At 62.8% G+C, this 18,561-nt stretch overlaps 1 protein-coding gene across 1 annotated transcript in view; it reads right to left on the bottom strand.

The window, feature by feature from the left end:
* Window positions 1-18,213, bottom strand: part of COLQ (collagen like tail subunit of asymmetric acetylcholinesterase) — a 53,300-nt gene extending 35,087 nt beyond the window's left edge. Inside the window, exon 1 of the mRNA XM_058290636.1 lies at window positions 17,984-18,213. Within this exon, the coding sequence (XP_058146619.1) occupies window positions 17,984-18,089 (106 nt within the window). The 5' untranslated portion in view covers window positions 18,090-18,213. The remainder of the gene's footprint in view (window positions 1-17,983) is intronic.
* Between the last annotated feature and the right edge of the window lie 348 nt (window positions 18,214-18,561).

Here is an 18,561-nt window from a genome sequence, read left to right as displayed (position 1 = left end):
GTCCCTGGTGGCTCCTTGGAGCTGTCGCTCATTCACTGCTGTCGCGGCTCGGGGTCCCAGGGCGTGAAAACGCCCCCAGCTATGACCCCCTTCTGCTGCTGAGGGACACGCGGGGTCATTCCATTATACGCCCACCGGGGCGGCCAGAACAGAAAGACCAAAGCCAGCGAACGCCGGCAAGGCCGTCCTCATCGGCGGCTGGGAGTGCCCCCTGGTGCGACCACTTTGGAAAACCGCCCAGCGTTTTCTCCTAAAGCTGGCAGCGCAGCCCGACGGGTCCACCCCCAGGCAAGACGGAGGCGCGTTCGCCCAAGCTCATGGGTTGAGAACGCTCGGGCAAGGTTGCCCGTGGCCACAGACAGCGGTGTTTCCTCAGTTCCCGGTGGGGGTCTCACGACGGGACGCTCCCCGCCATCCTTCACCGAAACTCTGGCCTCACGGAGCCCACGTGGGTGGCCCTGCCCACGGTTCCACCCCAGACCCAGCTTTCAGCCTCCTCTCTGGGGCCCGGCGCCCACCTCCATTTCCCGCTCCGGGCAGCGGGCGGTGGGTGCTCGCCAGGTGTGCGCCCCCATGCCCCCTCGCAGACCCCAGGGGGCCTGGCTCCAGAGCCCAGGCTGGGGCTGCTCGTAGGTGAGAGGGCAGGTCTGGAGCTGAGAGAAAGGCACGGGAATCCCAGAGCAATTGCTCGAGGACTTGGGGTACCTGTGGTTGAACAAAGGGGGGTTTATTGCCTTATCGCAGCAAGAGAACAGCGCCAGGGGCCATCCTGGGGCCCCTTGGTGTCGGGAAGCGTTAGCCGGGATCTAACAGGACGTTGCTTCTGCTCGGCGATGTCGGGAGCCTACGAGGAGCGAGGTTCGCTCTGGACCGGCCGCCGTGCGGAAACGGGCTTTTCCGTCCTGGGGTCTCGTAGTCACTCACCTCGAAGGCAAAGGAGCCAGGCAAGGCGGGGCCTTCCCGGCAGGGGCAGGGGCTGCTGCTCCTCGGGGCTTGGGCAGGGTCTGAGCTCAGCTCATGGGGCGGCCTTGTTTTGTCTTGCTCGTCACAGTCGCGGGGTGACTGCTCTTGCTGTCCCATGAGATGGTCCAGGTTCTGCAGGGCATGAGGGCCTGGCCATGCGTGTCCACTGCCTCCGGGCCTGGCCGTGCGTGTCCACCACCTCCAGGCCATGCGTGTCCACTGCCTCCTCCAGGGCTGGCCGTGCGTGTCCACTGCCTCCAGGCCTGGCCCTGTGTGTCCACCACCTCCAGGCTGTGCGTGTCCACTGCCTCCGGGCCTGGCCATGCGTGTCCACCACCTCCAGGCCGTGCGTGTCCACTGCCTCCGGGCCTGGCCATGCGTGTCCACCACCTCCAGGGTTGGCCCTGAGTGTCCACTGCCTCCTCCAGGGCTGGCCATGCATGTCCACCTCCTCCTTGGGGGGCCTCTGCCCGTGTCCACTGCCTCCAGGGCTGGCCGTGCGTGTCCACCTCCTCCTTCGGGGCCTCTCTGTGCGTGTCCATCAGCCACGCATGTCCACCACCTCCAGGCCTGGCCGTGTGTGTCCACCTCCTCCAGGGCCGTGCGTGCCCACCACCTCCGGGCCTCTCTGCATGTCCACCTCCTCCAGGTCTGGTCATGCATGTCCACCACTTCCAGGGCTGGCCGCGCACGTCCACCACCTCCGGGCCTCTCTGTGCATGTCCACCTCCTCCGGGCCTCTCTGCATGTCCACCTCCTCCAGGTCTGGCCCTGCGTATCCACCACTTCCAGGGCTGGCCGTGCACGTCCACCACCTCCGGGCCTCTCTGTGCATGTCCACCTCCTCCGGGCCTCTCTGCATGTCCACCTCCTCCAGGTCTGGTCATGCATGTCCACCACTTCCAGGGCTGGCTGTGCATGTCCACAACCTCCGGGCCTCTCTGTGCATGTCCACCTCCTCCGGGCCTCTCTGCATGTCCACCACCTCCGGGCCTCTCTGTGCGTGTCCACCTCCTCCGGGCCTCTCTGCATGTCCACCTCCTCCAGGTCTGGCCCTGCGTATCCACCACTTCCAGGGCTGGCCGCGCACGTCCACCACCTCCGGGCCTCTCTGTGCGTGTCCACCTCCTCCGGGCCGTGGTCGCGGTCTCCGCCCAGCAGGGACGCAGCAGCGCTGTGCCCTTACAGAGTTCCATCTCACTGTCCGCGTCGTTCTGAGAGCTTCTCCCAACTTCTTCCCTCGAGCGCTCACTGAGACCAGCGTGGCCGCTCCAGGTGGAACCTTCGCCCCCGGGCACGGAGGGGGGCCTGGCGGGTTGACCAGGGCCCTCTCAGGACCCCCCTGGCGGCTGTCCCCTGAGCCCGGCTGGGGCCGAGGCTGCGGCTGGAGGGCCCTGGGAGCTCACCTCCCTCACCCATTTTCCAGCCCATATCCGGCCTGCAGCGCCTCCTCCCCCGCCCCGCGTGGCCTGCCCCCACCAAAGGCCGGGGCCAGGAAAGTCGCCGCTGCTCCTATTTCTTCCTGGAAATCGGAGACCCTTCAGGGAACAGGGCGCCCTCCTCTTCCTGCTCGGGCCCCCGTCCACCCCCCCGTTCCGTTTCCAGCAGGTGAAGCTATTTCTGCGCTCCCCGCGCTGACCTTGCCGGGCTGTTTGTTTTTAGCGCGGTCTGGTCTATTTACAGCCCATTCCGGCTCCGAGTATTTCCATCAGGTGGACGCGGCGGGCACAGCCCCAGCCCGGGATGCACGTGTCTGCTTGGTGGCCCCGCGGGGCCTTGCCGGCTCTGCGGATTCGCGCTGAGCTCAGGGAAAGCCCCACTGGCTGCGCTGACCGGGCAGTGGGCATGAGCCCCGAGCGGCCTGGAGCCGGGCAGGGCAGCTGCCCGGAAATGCCAGCAGGCTCGGGACCTGGTCCTTGCCCTGACTCGCCGCACGTGGCCACTGCCTCGGGCAGAAATAATCCTGGGTTAGTTAGGGGTGTGCCGCCTCCCGATCCGCCGCGGAGGGGGCGCAGGGCAGGGAGGGGGCGCGCAGGCGAGGACACGCGGCAGAGGGGACACGGTGGAGGCTGGGCAGCTGCTGAGCCACCACCCAAGCCAGGGGGCCTGGAGGACGACGGGGCGCCCCACACTGGGCATGAGTCTACGTCAAAGCCACAAGAAGGAGCCTCGCCCAGGGGCGGCCGCCCCCAGCTGCCGCCCCGGAGTCAAGGTCACGGGGGACCGCGCGTGAGCGTGGATGCCAGGGTCCCCCCAAACTCCTCCACAGGCCCCCGTCACGCCGCCTCCCAACGTGGCCGGGCAGCTCGGATCGCAAGGCCGCCGGCCACCCCAGGACGAGCCTCTCTCCGGGAGACTTTGTCCAGCACCCCCCCCACCCAGGCAGCGAGCTCAGCAGCAGGGCGTCCCGAAGGGGCGAGCAGAGGAGGGGGCGATGGGGCACACACGGCGGCGAGGCCGGGGGGCCTGAGAACACGAGCGAGACAGGCCGGCTCGGCCCCCGCGGGCCCCAGTACCCGGCCGCCGGGCATCGGGCAGGGTCCAGCCAGGCCACGCTCTGACGCTCCTGCCCCAGATGCCGGGTGCCGCCCCAGATGGTGGGTGCTGCCCCAGATGCTGGTGCTGCCCAGATGGCTGGGGAGCCCCCTCAGATGCCAGGTGCTGCCCAGATGCCGGGTGCCACCCAGATGGCTGGGGAGCCCCCTCAGATGCCAGGTGCCGCCCAGATGCCGGTGCCGCCCAGATGCCGGTGCCGCCCAGATGCTGGTGCCGCCCAGAAGCCGGGGTGCAGGGGCAGCAGGAACTGGCGGGCAGCCCTGCCTTGGCCCCATGGTGCTGCACCCTCCGAGACTTGGGGGCCCAGGAGAGCCCTTGGGTGGGGGTGGGGCGAGGCCGGGAACCCGGGCACCCTGAGCACCCCGCGCCAGGAGAGAAGCGGCACAGCTGCTCTCCGTTTGGCTCCAGTCCTGTGCTGTCAGCTCTGCTCTGGGAGACCTTGGAGTCAGCCCCACAGCAGGACTGTCCAGGGAGCCACCCGCTTCAGGGGCGGCCACGCGGAGGACCTGCTCTCAGCATGTGGGTGGGGAGGGGAGGAGGGAGGGAGGAGGAAGGAGGAGGGAGGGAAGGGAAAGGAGGAGGGAGGGGACAGGGGAGGGGATGGGGAGGGGGAGGGGATGGGGAAGGAATGAGGGGGAGGGGAAGGGAGAAGGGAGGAGGCAGGGGGAGGGGAGGATGGAGGGAGGAGGAGGGAGGGAGGAGTGAGGAGAAAGGGGAGGGGGGAGGAGGGGGAGGAGGGGGAGGGAGGACTCCGAAGGGCTCTCGAGGCACCTGGAGGCTTTCAGGTGGAGACGCAGCCTCATCGAGCGAGCGGCGCCCCCCACGTGGAGCTCCCCCGGGGCTCTGCAGGCACAAGGCGTGCGCGTGCACACACATGATCACACACAATTTTCCAGATGGCGCGACGTGACTATCCGCCTCTGCTCCTCCGGCCAGCTGAGCAGGGGGCACCGGCCGTCCAGGAGGTGGCGGCCCCATGGAGGGCCCAGGCCCCCGGCGGCCGCGCGGCGCTGCCACTGCAGGGGAAGGTGGCGCGGACAGTGCCGAGGCGGCGAGCGTGGCCGTGTTCCCACAAACGTCACGTGCAGAACGAGGAGCGGGCAGGCCGCGGTCTGCGGACCCCTGAGCTGCAGCCTGGAGGACACTTCCGGGATCATTCATTCATTCACCATTTCATTCATTCAGACATTGCACACGCGAGCTCCCTGATGTGTGCAAGACATAGCGCCCGGCCCGAGCTCTCCCTCAGAACGTGCCGCTCAGCGCGTGGCAGGGGCGCCGGAGCCAGGGAGGGGGCCAAGGCCGGGACCTTGGGGGCTCACTGACGCTCCCGGGGTCTGGCTTCCTGTCTGTGAAGTGGGGGCGGCGAAACCCACTATGCGCATTTGTTGTGTAGCACGAAGGCACCTGGAGTTCCCAACGGGGCAAAGGCTCTTTATCAAGGTGCTCACAGGTGACCACTGAACAGGTGGAAAGGGGAGGGGCTAGCACGATGTCAGGGTGTCAAAGGGTTTACAAGAAGAGATGGGGGAGTGGACGTGGCTCAACAGATGGGGCATCCGCCTACCACATGGGAGGTCCGCGGTTCAAACCCCAGGCCTCCCTGACCCGTGTGGAGCTGGCCCATGCACAGTGCTGATGTGCGGGAGGAGTGCCGTGCCACACAGCGGTGTCCCCCGCGTAGGGGAGCCCCACGCGTAAGGAGTGCGCCCCATAAGGAGAGCCGCCCAGCGCGAAAGAAAGTTCAGCCTGCCCAGGAATGGCGCCGCACACACGGAGAGCTGACACAACAAGATGACGCAACAGAAAGAAACACAGATTACTGTGCCACTGACAACAACAGGAGTGGACAAAGAAGACGCAGCAAATAGACACAGAGAGCAGACAATGGGGGGGATGGGAGAGAAATAAATAAAAAATAAATCTTTAAAAAGGAAGAAAGAGTATAGTAAGTGGTGCCATAAATACCGGCCATTTGATTGATGGGAAGTACCCTGAATACTGTATAGCTCAAGTAATAGTCATAATGAATTTAGAGACAGAGGGACAGAGTTAAACAAGATGACGATAAAGATGACGATTATATAATAACAATAATTATTACTGAGGATCTGGGTCAGTTCAGATGGATTTTACTGCCCCAATTAGGAAAAGAGTAACCAAAACGCAGTGACAACAGGTGGGTAATGGCCAAGAACGCGAACACCGATGCCAAACCAGATGCCGTTTGCAGGGACTCTGTTTGGGAACCCCACATGCAATCCTCCCCTTGCCTGGTGGCCTGGTGGCCGTGTGGAGGGGGCGACCTGGCCCTCGGCGGGGGACTGACCCGTGTGGACGAGGCCCTCCGTGGAAGGTCTGGAACAGGGAACGGTGCGTCAGCAGCGAGGCCCTGCGTGCGCTCGGCTGGGACAGGACTGCGCAATCTCGGACAGGCGGACACTCCTGGGACCACGGCGCCTCGGGGGTCCCCGCGAGCGCCCCTGCCGGGGAGGGGGCGGCGGCCGCGTTGGCCTCTCCCGGCAGGGACCTTCTCTCCGAGGAGCAGCATCTGGACGGGCCATCATCCTCGGGTGTGCAGCTGCTCCCGGGCATCCAGCGTGGCCCTCAAGGTCCAGCAACTCGACGCGGGTTCTGCGCCAGGCTTGGGGCCCGCCCCCTCCCGTGCACTCCCATTCGTGCCTCCCGGCACCCTGTGAATTCTCTACCACGTCCCCCGTTTCAGATGAGGCCCCAAGATCCAGGGCCTGTGGAGCCGGAGCCCAGGCCCCCGACTTCTGATGCCGAAGCCCACTGGGCCTCGGCGAGGAAGGAGACTGCGTCCCGGCGCCGTGAGCGGCTTTCTCCGGCCTCCTGACGAGAGCAGGTGGGATCATAGTGGACCCGAAGCAGCCCGGGAGGAGACACGGGGCCTGGACCCCAGCCCTCACCCACAGGTGCCCCGAGTGCTGGGAGGAGAGTGCGCCAGGCCCGGCCCCATTGAACCCTCACCGCCGTCGATGAGGTCGGTCCTGCTAGGACCCACTTCACAGATGTGGAAACCGAGGTGCTGAGAAGTTAAACCAAGACCTCTTGGCCAGGTTGCCCAGCTGGCGGGACCTGGAGACGCCGTCTGCAGCAGTTTGGCGTCGTTCATGAATTCCAAAAGTAGAGATTGGATCGTGTTTGTGAACTGGTCTGTTCCTCTGAGCGTGATTAAAATATGACTAGGGCTTTGATTGGGCCACGTCAGGAGGACGTTGCGTCCCTGTCCCCTTGGCAGGCGAGGACTCACAGAGAAAACCTTGCGGCAGAGAAGAGAGCTGAGTTTTGAGCTGGAGCCGGGGAAGTGAACTCACAGGAGAAGAACACAGAGGAACAGAGACGGCTCCTTAGACACGGCAGAGCCCCAGGGAGAGAGACAGAGCCGTTGGCCTGATAGTCTCCAGCTGAGCTTGTGGAGAGAGGCAAAGCCTAGAGAGCCTCATAGTCTCCAGCTGAGCTTGTGGAGAGAGGCAAAGCCTAGAGAGCCTCATAGTCTACAGCTGACCTTGTGGAGGAAACAGAGGAGCTGAGCCCAGAGGAACCCAGGAAGCCTGAACCCTCGCAGACGTCGGCAGCCATCTTGCTCCAAAGAGACTTTGGTGAGGGAAGTGACTCATGCTTCATGGCCTGGTATCTGTAAGCTCCTACCCCAAATAAATGCCCTTTAAGAGAGCCAACGGATTTCTGGTACTTTCCATCAGCACCCTTGGGCTGACATACACCACCCAGGCCCAGAGCTGTCTTAGCGCAAGCCCCACACCTTTAACGTCACACGCGCTGATCCTCAGGTGACGATGCCCCTGGAGGAACGCATGCCAGGCTCCTCTGCGTGGCACTACTGAGGTAAATCAACAAGCATCTTGTTAGCCACGTAAGGCCAAGAGGCTCTTTGGAATCTGGCCCCCCCTTCATTTTGCGGCTGAAGGAACCGCGTCCCCTGGAGAGCCGACAGCTCGTCCAGCACGATAATTGGACCCAGCGGCAGGGCCAGAGAAATAACGGTCGCTTTGCGAATTGGATCTAGTGCTTGGCACCGGGCCTCAGTACCTCTCCAGGAGCGCTGGTCAACAGGCAACCGCTGAAGCCACATGGCCCCAGGTGGACGTGGACCTACAGCGCTGCCCGCCGAGAGGAGGGGGCCGGAGGGCGTCCTGGAGACAAGCAGGAATGGCCACTCTGCAGAAAGCACCCGCGGCCCGCGCTGGCCGGAGAGCCGCCCCGGGCCCTCCTGGCCTCGCTCGCGTGGGCAGCTCCGAGAGGCAGGAGCCACCGGGAGGCCGCCGGGGTCACTCGCCTTTCCCACCGTCGCCTGTGCCCCGTGGCCTCGTGCGCACTGCTCTCGGGAAGAGAGCTGCTTTCCCCGCCCGGCCCCGGCTGGACCTGAACGCCCGCCTCAGGAGTGAGGGTTTGTTTCCAGATGACCACGGAGAAGGTGGCCGCCGTTGGGCAGGCATCGCCCGAGGCCCACCCCGTGGAAGCGGAGCCCACCCTGCGCGGGCACCGCGGCAACCAAGCCCAGCTGCCCCGGGGGCCGGCCCTGCTGCCCGCTCTCCCTCCCTAGGGGGCGGTCTACCCGGGCACGCAGGCTGCGCCCGGCTGGCACGGGGGGACCTCTGTGTCCCCGTCCTCTGGCCCCCGGGAAGGCGCAGACCCGAGACCCCTCAGAGCCCTGACGTGCTGCAGAGCCCTCAGGAAGGCGCGCGGGCCGGGTGTGGGCCGCGGGGCGTTCACGCGGCCCCCCTTTCCTTCTTTCCTTGCCCTGTGGTCCCTCACGGGGCCAAGCCTCGGGCAGCACGAGGCCCCGCCAGCTGTCCCAGCTGCCAGGGGCAGGCCCCACGCTGTTTATGTTGTCGCCGTGGAGGCTGAGTGCGGGCTTGACCGAGGCGAACCGGTGCCAGCTGGAGAGGGAACGGGGCCAGGGGCTTTTCACAGCTGCCTGGGAAAGCCCGGTCCCCCCTTCCCTGGGGACGGGGTCCTTTTTTTAGGGACTGGTGCGCAAAAGCTAAGCCGAGCCTCCTCTTCGACCTGAACTCGTTGGGTATTTTCAGCAAGCGGTTGTGTTTGCGTTTCATGTTTGCCTTTTGGCACAAATGGCTCTGGGGGTAAATTGTCACCTCTTGGCGTGTGGAGAGACATGGCGAGGTTCTAGAAATTATCACAGAAGACGTCTGCATCTCGCAGTGTGTGGAGGGTTTGAAGTACTTGGGTTCATAATGGCCCATTTAATCGTCACGGCTGATGGGTGAGCTGTCCTGCAGTATAGGGGGTGAAGCTGAGGCACAGAGAGGGCAGGTAACATGCCTAAGGTCACAAAGCAAAGGGAAAAACAGGGCTTGAATCCACGCAGTGGCCTCACCGCTAGGCTGCTCTGCCTGGGCAATCGTTTTGGGGTCAGAAGGTCCGGTTTTGGAATTTTGGCCCTGGAACTGTGTAACCTTGGAGAAGTGGCTTTGCCTCTCTGAATCTTTCTTTTTTGAGGTCAGGGGTTGAACCCTGGACCTCGTATGTGGGAAGCCGGCGCTCAACCACTGAGGCACATCGGCTCCCCTGAGTTGGTTTTCCCGTTTGTTGGTTGTTGTTGTTCTGTTTTTAGGAGGCACCGGGAACTGAACCCGGGACCTCCCATGTGGGAAGCAGACGCTCCACCGCCTGAGCCACCTCCACTCCCCTCTGAACCTCAGTTTCCTCTTTGGGGAAACGGGGATGCTGGCGTCTGGTCTGTGATGTTGCCAGGACGATTGGAAATGGGCATGAAGGGTCAGGCAACCGGACGGCGCCCCAGGAGCGGTCAGTTCGCGCTGACCGTGGCCCCACGAGGAGCGGGACCCCAGCTCCGGATTGAAGGAGGACACACGTGGATTTTACGCCCCGGACTAGGCTACTTTGTTACGAGGCCGTGGGGACCAATGCAGAAACCACTGGGCAATGCAGAAACCACAAGGGGCAAACTGGACCCGCGACTGCCTGGCGTCGCGGCAGGGCCGGGGGTTACGCCAACCCCCCACAGGAGGGCGGCTCCGAGATGTGCTCACGGCGAGAACCTGCCATCCGGCCGTTGAGCCGGCCGGGAACACCGGTGTTCACACTGCTCTGCGCTCAGCTCAGGCCTCTGCAAACACGCCAGAGGCCGCTGACCCAGGGGCAGGGTGCACGGGAGAGCAGACGCCGTCAAAGGCGGGAGAGCATGGGCCGCGGGCAGCTGGAGGGGAGGCAGCAGCGGGCCCCACCGGCAGGACACATGACCCGGAGCCTGGTCTGTACGTGCTGAATTTTACTCCTAAAGGGACATCAGGAATACCTTTTTAAAGAGTTAAATCATGGGAAGTGGAGGTGGCTCAACAGATAGAGCATCCGTCTACCACATGGGAGGTCCGTGGTTCAAACCCCGGGCCTCCTTGACCCGTGTGGAGCTGACCCATGCGCAGTGCTGATGCGCGCAAGGAGTGCCCTGCCATGCAGGGGTGTCCCCCACATAGGGGAGCCCCATGCACAAGGAGTGCGCCCCATAAGGAGAGCCGCCCAGTGCAAAAGAAAGTGCAACCTGCCCAGGAATGGCACCGGACACACAGAGAGCTGACACAACAAGATGACGCAACAAAAAGAAACACAGATTCCTGGTGCTGCTGGCAAGAATGCAAGCGGACACAGAAGAACACGCAGCAAGCGGACACAGAGAGCAGACATCGATGGAGGGGGTTGGAAGGGGAGAGAAATAAATATTAAAAAAGTAAAAAAGAGCTAAATCACTCAACTGTTAAATGTTTGGCTGCTAGGGCAACGTAACGTGTGCGTGTGTTTGCTTGTTTTGTGGGTCCTGCAGAGCTCAACACGGATGAAGGCTGGACTCCGTCCCGGGTGGCGGGTGTGTGGGCTCTGCCAGGCTGGGAGCTGCCGCCCCGCCCAGCGCTCCAGACCCCTCTCGAGCAGTGCCAGGCACGACAGGAGCTCGGTTGTAATTTGCTGAACAAAGAACCAGGGCAGTGGCTCAGGCACCCTGTCCTTGGCATTAAGGATGAATAGTGAGGAAAAGAAAGTCCTCAGTGCTGGCGTAGGCTAGTGGGGGAGACGGGATAAACAAGCAGGAGGCGGGTCGGATGGTGAGGGGCGAGAGCAAGGGGTCTGGGCCAACGAGGCTCCCGGGAGAGGAGGCCGCCACGTACAGGTGACGTCACGAGGGACTCCGGCGAGGTGGCGGATGAGCGGAAGTCGAAGGGAGCAGAGACAGAGCCGAGGGCACACTAGACACGGTCTTCTGGCCGTGCCCCGAGGTGGGCCCGGTGTGGGTGGAGAACCGTGGAGCCAAGGCCACCGAGCGAGAGGTGACCCCCCGCGGCCGGGCACCGCAGGACGGTAGATTTTACTCAGGCGGGATGGGGCGCCATCGTGCTGCACAGAGGAGCCCCTCCAATCCAGCCTGATTGGCATGCCACCTGTGATGGGCAGGCTACTGTGTCCGCTCGGCCAGGTCATGGTGCCCAGGTGTCTGGCCAAGCAAGCACTGGGCCAACTGAAGTACAAGGGCGTTTCTGGACTTCAGTAACCTTTGACTTTACTGCAGTGGTAAACCATAGATAGCTAGTTATAATCACATCAGCCAGGGAGATGGCCATCAGCAGCGAGTGATGCTTAACCCAATCAGTTGAATGCCATAAAAGGGGAAGTGGTTCCAGCATTGAGAGAATTTCCCAGCTCGTCTTTGGACAGCCAACGTCTCCCAGAATTCATCAAGAACTTTCCCTGGCTTTCCTTGCAGCCCCTGGTTGCACCTGCCTGTGGAACCTGGACTTGTGCCTCCCCATGGCTGCGTGAGAGACTCTTATAGAATCATATACTATTGAAAAATATCTCTTGTTGATTCTGTTTCCCTAGAGAACCCTGACTTACAATACCTTAAAATTTATGCATTGATTGTCTTTGTGGAAAGGGAAAAGCTAATCACCAAATTCATATGGAGGGGCAAGGGACCCCAAATAGCCAAAACCATCTTTAGAAAGAACGAACTTGGAAGACTCATGATTCCCAATTTCAAGACTTATTACAAACTACAGTAACCAAAACAGTGTGGTACTGGCACAAGGACATTCACATAATCCAACGGAATAGAATCGAGAGCTCAGAAATCAGGCCTCACAGTTTTGGCCAACTTTTGACAAGGGTGCCCAGCCCGCTTAAGGGGGAGAGATGGTCTCTTCAACAAACGTTGCTGGGAAAACTGGATATCCACATGCAAAAGCAAGAAAGAGGACCCCTGCCTCACACCCTACACAAAAATTAACTCAAAATGGATCAGCAACCGAAACAAAAGAGCTAACAGTATAAAACTCCATGCCCCCTGTGTGGGGGGGGCTGGCCCCGAGCCCCTGCTTCCTTCAGAAGCTTGGGGTGAGGCTGAAAGCTGCAACCCCCGGGGCATGTTCTGGTTGAAGAGCTCTCTCTGATGTCGTCACCAGAGGGGGGATAAGCGATGCTAAATGGGGGAGGCGGTGGGGACGTGTGTTACGGGACATTAAACGAGCTGATCAGCATCAGACCCAAATGAATCGCTCGTGATCTGCTGCCAAGAGCACGGATGGCTCCCAAGCCATGGCCTGGCTGGCCCCGTGGGCCAAAGACCGCCACGCTGGCCGCATCCCCGCGGCCACAGGAGGAGCTTCTGCTGCCCAGTCAGGATTTGGAAGGCTGGCTTTGAGTCTTCTCGCCATCTGGTTGGCGAGAAAACCGTTTTCTCTAACCTGGACCTAAACACCCCCTGGGGAGGGCCTTGGGCAATCCTGGGTGGGAGGAGAGAAGCCGCTGGGTCTGTGGGTGCCTGGGTAGCTCGTCCCTGGAGCTGGGTGAGAATGTGTGAGTGGGATCGCTTGATTCCAAGGGGGTCCCCGTCCCCCGAAATTCCCTGGTCAGATCCCATCTTAGGAGAGCATCCCTTAGCTCAGGTCTCTAACTCCCATTAAAACACAAATACCCTTAAAGCAGAGGCAAGCAAGTCATGCACACTTGAGTATGAAGTAGTCTGCAACTCTGCTAAGAGCTTTGGGCACTGGCGTCCTGAGGAGAAGCCTTAGGTAGGAGGGAATGGAGAAGAAAATCCAGAAGAGCATTTCCAGAGAGTGGACTGTAGCCTGCAGGGACTTAAGTCAATATGGGGGAAGCAGATTTGGCTCAACTGGTAGAGTGTCCACCTACCACATGGGAGGTCCACGGTTCAAACCCCGGGCCTCCTTGACCCGTGTGCAGCTGGCCCACGCACAGTGCTGATGCACGCAAGGAGTGCCCTGCCACACAGGGGTGTCCCCCGCGTAGGGGAGCCCCACGCGCAAGGAGTGTGCCCCGTAAGGAGAGCCTCCCAGCGTGAAAGAAAGTGCAGCCTGCCCAGGAATGGCGCTGCACGCACGGAGAGCTGACACAACAAGATGACGCAACAAAAAGAAACACAGATTTCCACTGCAGTAAGATAATACAAGTGGACACAGAAGAACACATAGCAAATGGACACAGAGAGCAGAAAACCGGGGCGGGAGGTGGTGAGAGAAATAAAAAATCAAAAAAAGTCCATATGGCTCTTTATCCAGGACCATGAGCAGATTTGGTCCACATTTGTAAGGCCGTGGACTTAAAGCCAGAGGCAGGATTTCCAGCCCCAGTTCTCCCAGTTACCAGGTGTGACCTTGGGCAAGTCATCAGACCTCTGGAGCCTCCATTTCCCCACCTGAAAAGTGGGGGTGACGTCATACCCAGCCCAGGGCTGCCATGAGAATTAAGTAAACCGAGGCGTGGGGCGAGCCCGGCACTTCGTGCACGTGGTCTACCGGGCTCCGCCTCCGGCGCTGGACATGCACAGCCGCCGAGCCGCGCCCGCCTCGAGTGTGGATGCCACCATGGCCTCGCCTGGCGCAGCCAGGGCTGTGCCACCGCTTCCTCGGCCCAAGCACGGCTCTTCTCCGGTCACCTCCTTGCTTTCCGCAGGGAGCTGGATGGGAGGACGCTTTTATGCATCCAAAGGGGACAAATAAAGGGACCGGGGGGGGGGGGGTCGGCCTGGGAGGCAGCGAGTGGAACCTGCCCAGGTGAGCGCTGTCGGAGGGGGCGCTGCGGCCCTGGGGGGCGGACCCCCCGCTGGGAAGAAGGCACCTGCCGCTGACAGCCCGCCCCCATCAGCAGCCCGGGCCCTCGGCCGGGCATAGCCGGCAGGTGCAAAGGTGTGTGATGAGGAGAAACGGTGCTCATGTGTGTCGGGCTCCTCCGCCTTTCTAGGCAAAGAAGGCGACAGAATTGGCTTCTCACTGGGTCCCTCGAGCTCATCACAAGGAGGGGCAATTGCTGTGCCCTCAGGGTCACATCCAGAATGGAGTCTTTAGGAATAATTCCCGTCTACCCGCCTTTGAAATCTCAGAACTCTTCCCTAGTTCTTTGTCCTCCTTCCTGAGTCGTTTTTACCAGTTGCCTCTTTTGCTGTTGGCATTGTGTCCCCAATCTAATGTCCCACACCTGCCTCACCACACTTCAAGAACCTGCTAACCACAAAGACAGAAAGAAGAAAAATTAAAAACAGGCAACAAGCCTTGCACGGACGTTTTCCCAAAGAGCCTACGCCAAAGGCCAATAAGCACGTGAAAAGAGCCTCGACAGCACGAGCCCACAGAGAAATGCACGTCGAAACCATGACGAGCTGTCACTGTACACTCACAACAACGGCTATCAAAACACCAGCCGCAACACACGGAAAATAACAAGTGCCAGAGAGGATACAGAGAAGCTGCAACCGCCATGCAGGGCTGGGAAGGTGCCTGGCGCAGCCGCTGTAGGAAACGGTTCGGTGGTTGCTCAAGAAGTCAGAAGAACCTGTGACAGGCGCCCCACTGCTTGGCCTGCGCCCCGTAAGCTGAGGACACGGAGGGCGCAGCGGCCCTCGGCGGCGCTGTTCGCAGCAGCCCGAAGGCAGGAGTGGCTCGCGTACCTGCAGACGATGGCGGAGCCGATGGCGGTACGCGCGCAATGGAACGTGCTCGGGCCCCAAGAAGGATGCGGTTCCGGGGCTGCTGCCACGGGAGGCCCTTTGCAAACGTGGCACTCGGTGAAACGAGCAAGGCGCGTAAGGGCCAACCCTGCGTGGCACGCTGTACAAAAGACCAGCAAGAGCAAACTTCTGAGGGCAGATTGGCCATTCCGGGGGGTGAGAAAGCAGGGACGGGAGAGCTATTGCTTGGTGGGGACAGGGCGCTGGGAAATTTGGAAGTTAAAAGAAAAGGGCTGGGCGGTGTACTTGGCCCAGTGGTTAGGGCGTCCGCCTACCACATGGGAGGTCCGCGGTTCAAACCCCGGGCCTCCTTGACCCGTGTGGAGCTGGCCCATGCGCAGTGCTGATGCACGCAAGGAGTGCCCTGCTGTGCAGGGGTGTCCCCCACGTAGGGGAGCCCCACGCGCAAGGAGTGTGCCCATAAGGAGAGCCACCCAGAGCAAAAGAAAGTGCAGCCTGCCCAGGAATGGCACCGCACACACGGAGAGCTGACACAACAAGATGACGCAACAAAAAGAAACACAGATTCCTGTGCCACTGACGACAACAGAAGTGGACAAAGAAGAACACACAGCAAATAGACACAGAGAACAGACAACCGGGGCAGGGGGATGGGGGAGAAATAAATAAAAATAAATAAATAAAATCTTTAAAAATAAAAAAGGAAAAGGGCTGGGCAGCAGACTTGGCCCAGTATTTAAATAGGGCGTCTGCCTACCACATGGGAGGTCCGCAGTTCAAACCCCAGGCCTCCTTGACCGGTGTGGAGCTGGCCCATGTGCAGCGCTGATGCACGCAAGGAGTGCCCTGCCACACAGGGGTGTCCCCCACGTAGGGGAGCCCCACGCACAAGGAGTGCACCCCATAAAGAGAGCCGCCCAGCGCGAAAGAAAGTGCAGCCTGCCCAGGAATGGTGCTGCACACACGGAGAGCTGGCACAGCAAGATGACGCAACAAAAAGAAACACAGATTCCCGTGCCGCTGACAACAACAGAAGTGGACAAAGAAGATGCAGCAAATAGACACAGAGAACAGACAACCGGCGGGGGGAGGGCGGGGAGGAGAGAAATAAATAATCTTTAAAAAAAAAAAAAAGAAAAAGAAAAGGGCGGAGGATGAGGGACACCTGCCGCCGCAGCCTGAGGGAATGGTGTTCGAAGGAAGATCTCAGGGCTCAGAGGAAGGGCTGAGGTCGGTCTGGCTCGAGCGGGGGTCCCGCTCTGTCCCTCGTGCATGGGCCCCGCCTGCCCCTCGGCCCGGCCACGACACCTGCTCCGACAGGAGGTGCCACCCACCGCTCCCCCTTCCCGGGAGGGGCCGGGCGCCCGGCTGGAAGGGTACTGACACGCAGGCCCAGGGGTGGGGGCTGGCCGCCCAGGGCTCGCCGTCCCCAGCCCCCCCAGGACAGGAGCGGAGCGGCCTGCACGACCACGGCCAGGGGCCCGGACCCCCAGACAGGCAGACCCCCAGGGGCTCAGCTCCGGGCCGGGCGCACGCGGGTGCTCTAAGGGCGCCGCGGGGGCTGAGCGGGCTTCCTGGTGGGGGCCGGCGTCCACGTGCTCAGGGCCTGACCACCAGCGGCGTCCTGTGCCAGGGCCCGGCTCCCGTTTCGGGGTGCCAGCTCGTTTCCTGCCCTGGGGAGGCCACGCCCCGAGGCGAGGGGCCGAGCCGAGCGCCTCTGCGGGAGGGGGCAGAGACCCCCGCCACCTGCCGAGCCCTTGCCCCAGCCGTCCCCCTCGCTCTGCCCCTGGTTGACCAGCGGCCAAAGACCACGTCCCGGCAGAAGACGGGGTGTCTGTGGAGCGCCTCGTTCTGTGACGCCCCTTCGCTAGCTGCCCCTCCATGCCCGGTGCCCCAGGAGCTGCCCCTCCAGCCGGGTCTGGCGCCCGGGTGCACGGGCGGTGGGTGGCCACGGGGGCTCCCACCCGGCAGCGCCCGCGCCCGGGCTCCGGGGTCTCTCCAAGCACAAGGGACAAGGGCGCCCGCTCCAAACTGCTCTCTTCCCCGGAGCTGCCGCCGCCCTCTCCCGCTGCTCCCCTGTCTGGCACCAGCACCACGCCCAGCGCCGGGCGCCCTGCCCTCTCCGGCTCTCAGCAGCCCCATCAGCCACTTGGCTCCCTCTCAAGTAAGTGACCCAGAAGGAAGATATGCCCACCCCTGCAGAGGAGGCGCCTCCATCCCCCGCTCACGCCCCAGGTCCTGGCGGGCACCCACGCTGCACCGGGGTGACCGAGGCCAGCTCAGGGCATGGGCCCTGCCCGCACCGCTGCCAGGCGCACGTGGGCCGGGTCCCACAAGTCGCGGGGTCCCTGGAGGCACGTCCAGAGCCTGAGGACCATGTCCCTCGGTGCTGACCCTTCGGCCGGTCCCTGACCCAAAGTTGCCCAGCCAGGGGCGTCACGACCCCTCCCCGGGGAGCAGCCTGCAGTCCGCCTGGGACTCCCGGGGCCTGGCCCACGCCGGTGGCGCTGCCCCCCTGTCCCCAGCCCCGCGTCCCCCACGCTCCCCGCTGCTTGGCCTGCTCAGCCACTCCCTCTGCCGTGTTATGAATGGACGCGGGCAGTGGATGCCTGCCCAGCTGGCAGCCAGGGCGACCGTCCTGCCGCAGCCTGTGACTCGGGCCGGAGGGCCAGACCGAAAGGGCCCCGGCCGGGAGTGGGGTCGGCCGAGGTGACCGGGGGCCAGGCCTGGGCTCTGCCCGCCGCCCCGGCCAGCGGAAGTGGATGCGTTTCCTCAGCCGGCACTCAGGGTCACCCCGAAACCCAATCCTTGCCCTGCTCCGGGCCGGCCAGGGCGAGGCGGGCGCCCACGGCCCCCAGGGGAGGCTGCCAGGCCGGCGAGGAGTCCCCCTCCCCAGGCCCCCTGCCCCGCGCCGGACTCCAGGCCACCTGTCACCCCGGGGCCCCCCGCGCTCCCCCCAAAGCCTACCTCCCGGGACTCCAGCTGCCCTGAGGGCAGGAGGAGGGCCCAGCGGGGAGGCAGGGGGCTCAGAAGGGGACCCCAGGCCCGCAGCAACAGGGCCCGGCCCCAGAGCCTCCCCAGGACCCCCTGTGCGTCCTGGGGGCCAGCCTGAGGGGGACACTGGCTGGCGCAGAGGCCTGTCCACCCCATGCCGTCCCCGTGAGCCCCCTGAAGAGGGCAGGGCTGGGTTCACAGAGCACCCAGGACCCACCTCTGCCTTGCACTCGTCTCTTTCGGACGCCCCCAAATTCCCGACCAAAACAAAGTCACGCAGCCACCGGGGAGAGAGCAGAAGCGGTTTTGCAAAGGGTCTCAGGCTTTGAGTGGCCGCGGGGGACAGGGACAGGGGCGGGACAGGGCGCTGCGGGGGCGGCCTCTCCCCACCCAGGCAGCAAGGCACGGTCAGGAGTGAGCGCCCCGCCTTGCCCGCGCCCCTGAGGAGAGGGAAGGTGTGACATGGCTCACCTGCCGAGATGGGGAGGACGCTGTTGACGAAGGTGGGCTGGGACACCACGAAGCGGAAGAAAAGCTGGAGAGAGACTCCCAGGGTCAGCGGGTGGACGAGCACCATGACGCCGGGCGCCGGCCAGGGGCATCGGGGGCCAGCTGCTCCCGCGGCCTCGGCTGTCTTCCTCGCTGCGCTCGCCGTGCCCTCTCTCTCCCTCTCTCTCCCTCTCTCTCCCTCTCTCTCTCTCCCTCTCTCTCCCTCTCTCTCCCTCTCTCTCTCTCCCTCTCTCTCCCTCTCTCTCCCTCTCTCTCTCTCCCTCTCTCTCCCTCTCTCTCTCTCTCTCTCTCTCCCTCTCTCTCCCTCTCTCCCTCTCTCTGTCCCTCTCTTCTTCTCTCTCTCGTTCTCTCCCCCTCCCTTCCCCATGCCTTTCCCAAGAAAGAATGTGAACCATTTCCCATTAAACCTTCTCCCTACTACACAAGGTTATATTTATCTCAAGCCCTGGATCAAATGCCCGCATTAAAATTAAGATGTCAGAGTCGTCTTTTTCGGCGGCTGTTGCAGGGGCGATGAAGCGGCGGCCGGGCGCGAATGT

The sequence above is a fragment of the Dasypus novemcinctus genome, chromosome 31 (genome assembly GCF_030445035.2).
Source record: "Dasypus novemcinctus isolate mDasNov1 chromosome 31, mDasNov1.1.hap2, whole genome shotgun sequence".
In the NCBI taxonomy this organism is placed as follows: domain Eukaryota; kingdom Metazoa; phylum Chordata; class Mammalia; order Cingulata; family Dasypodidae; genus Dasypus; species Dasypus novemcinctus.
The sequence above is the reverse complement of the archived record's forward strand: the minus strand, read 5'-3'. Positions and strand labels throughout refer to the sequence as shown.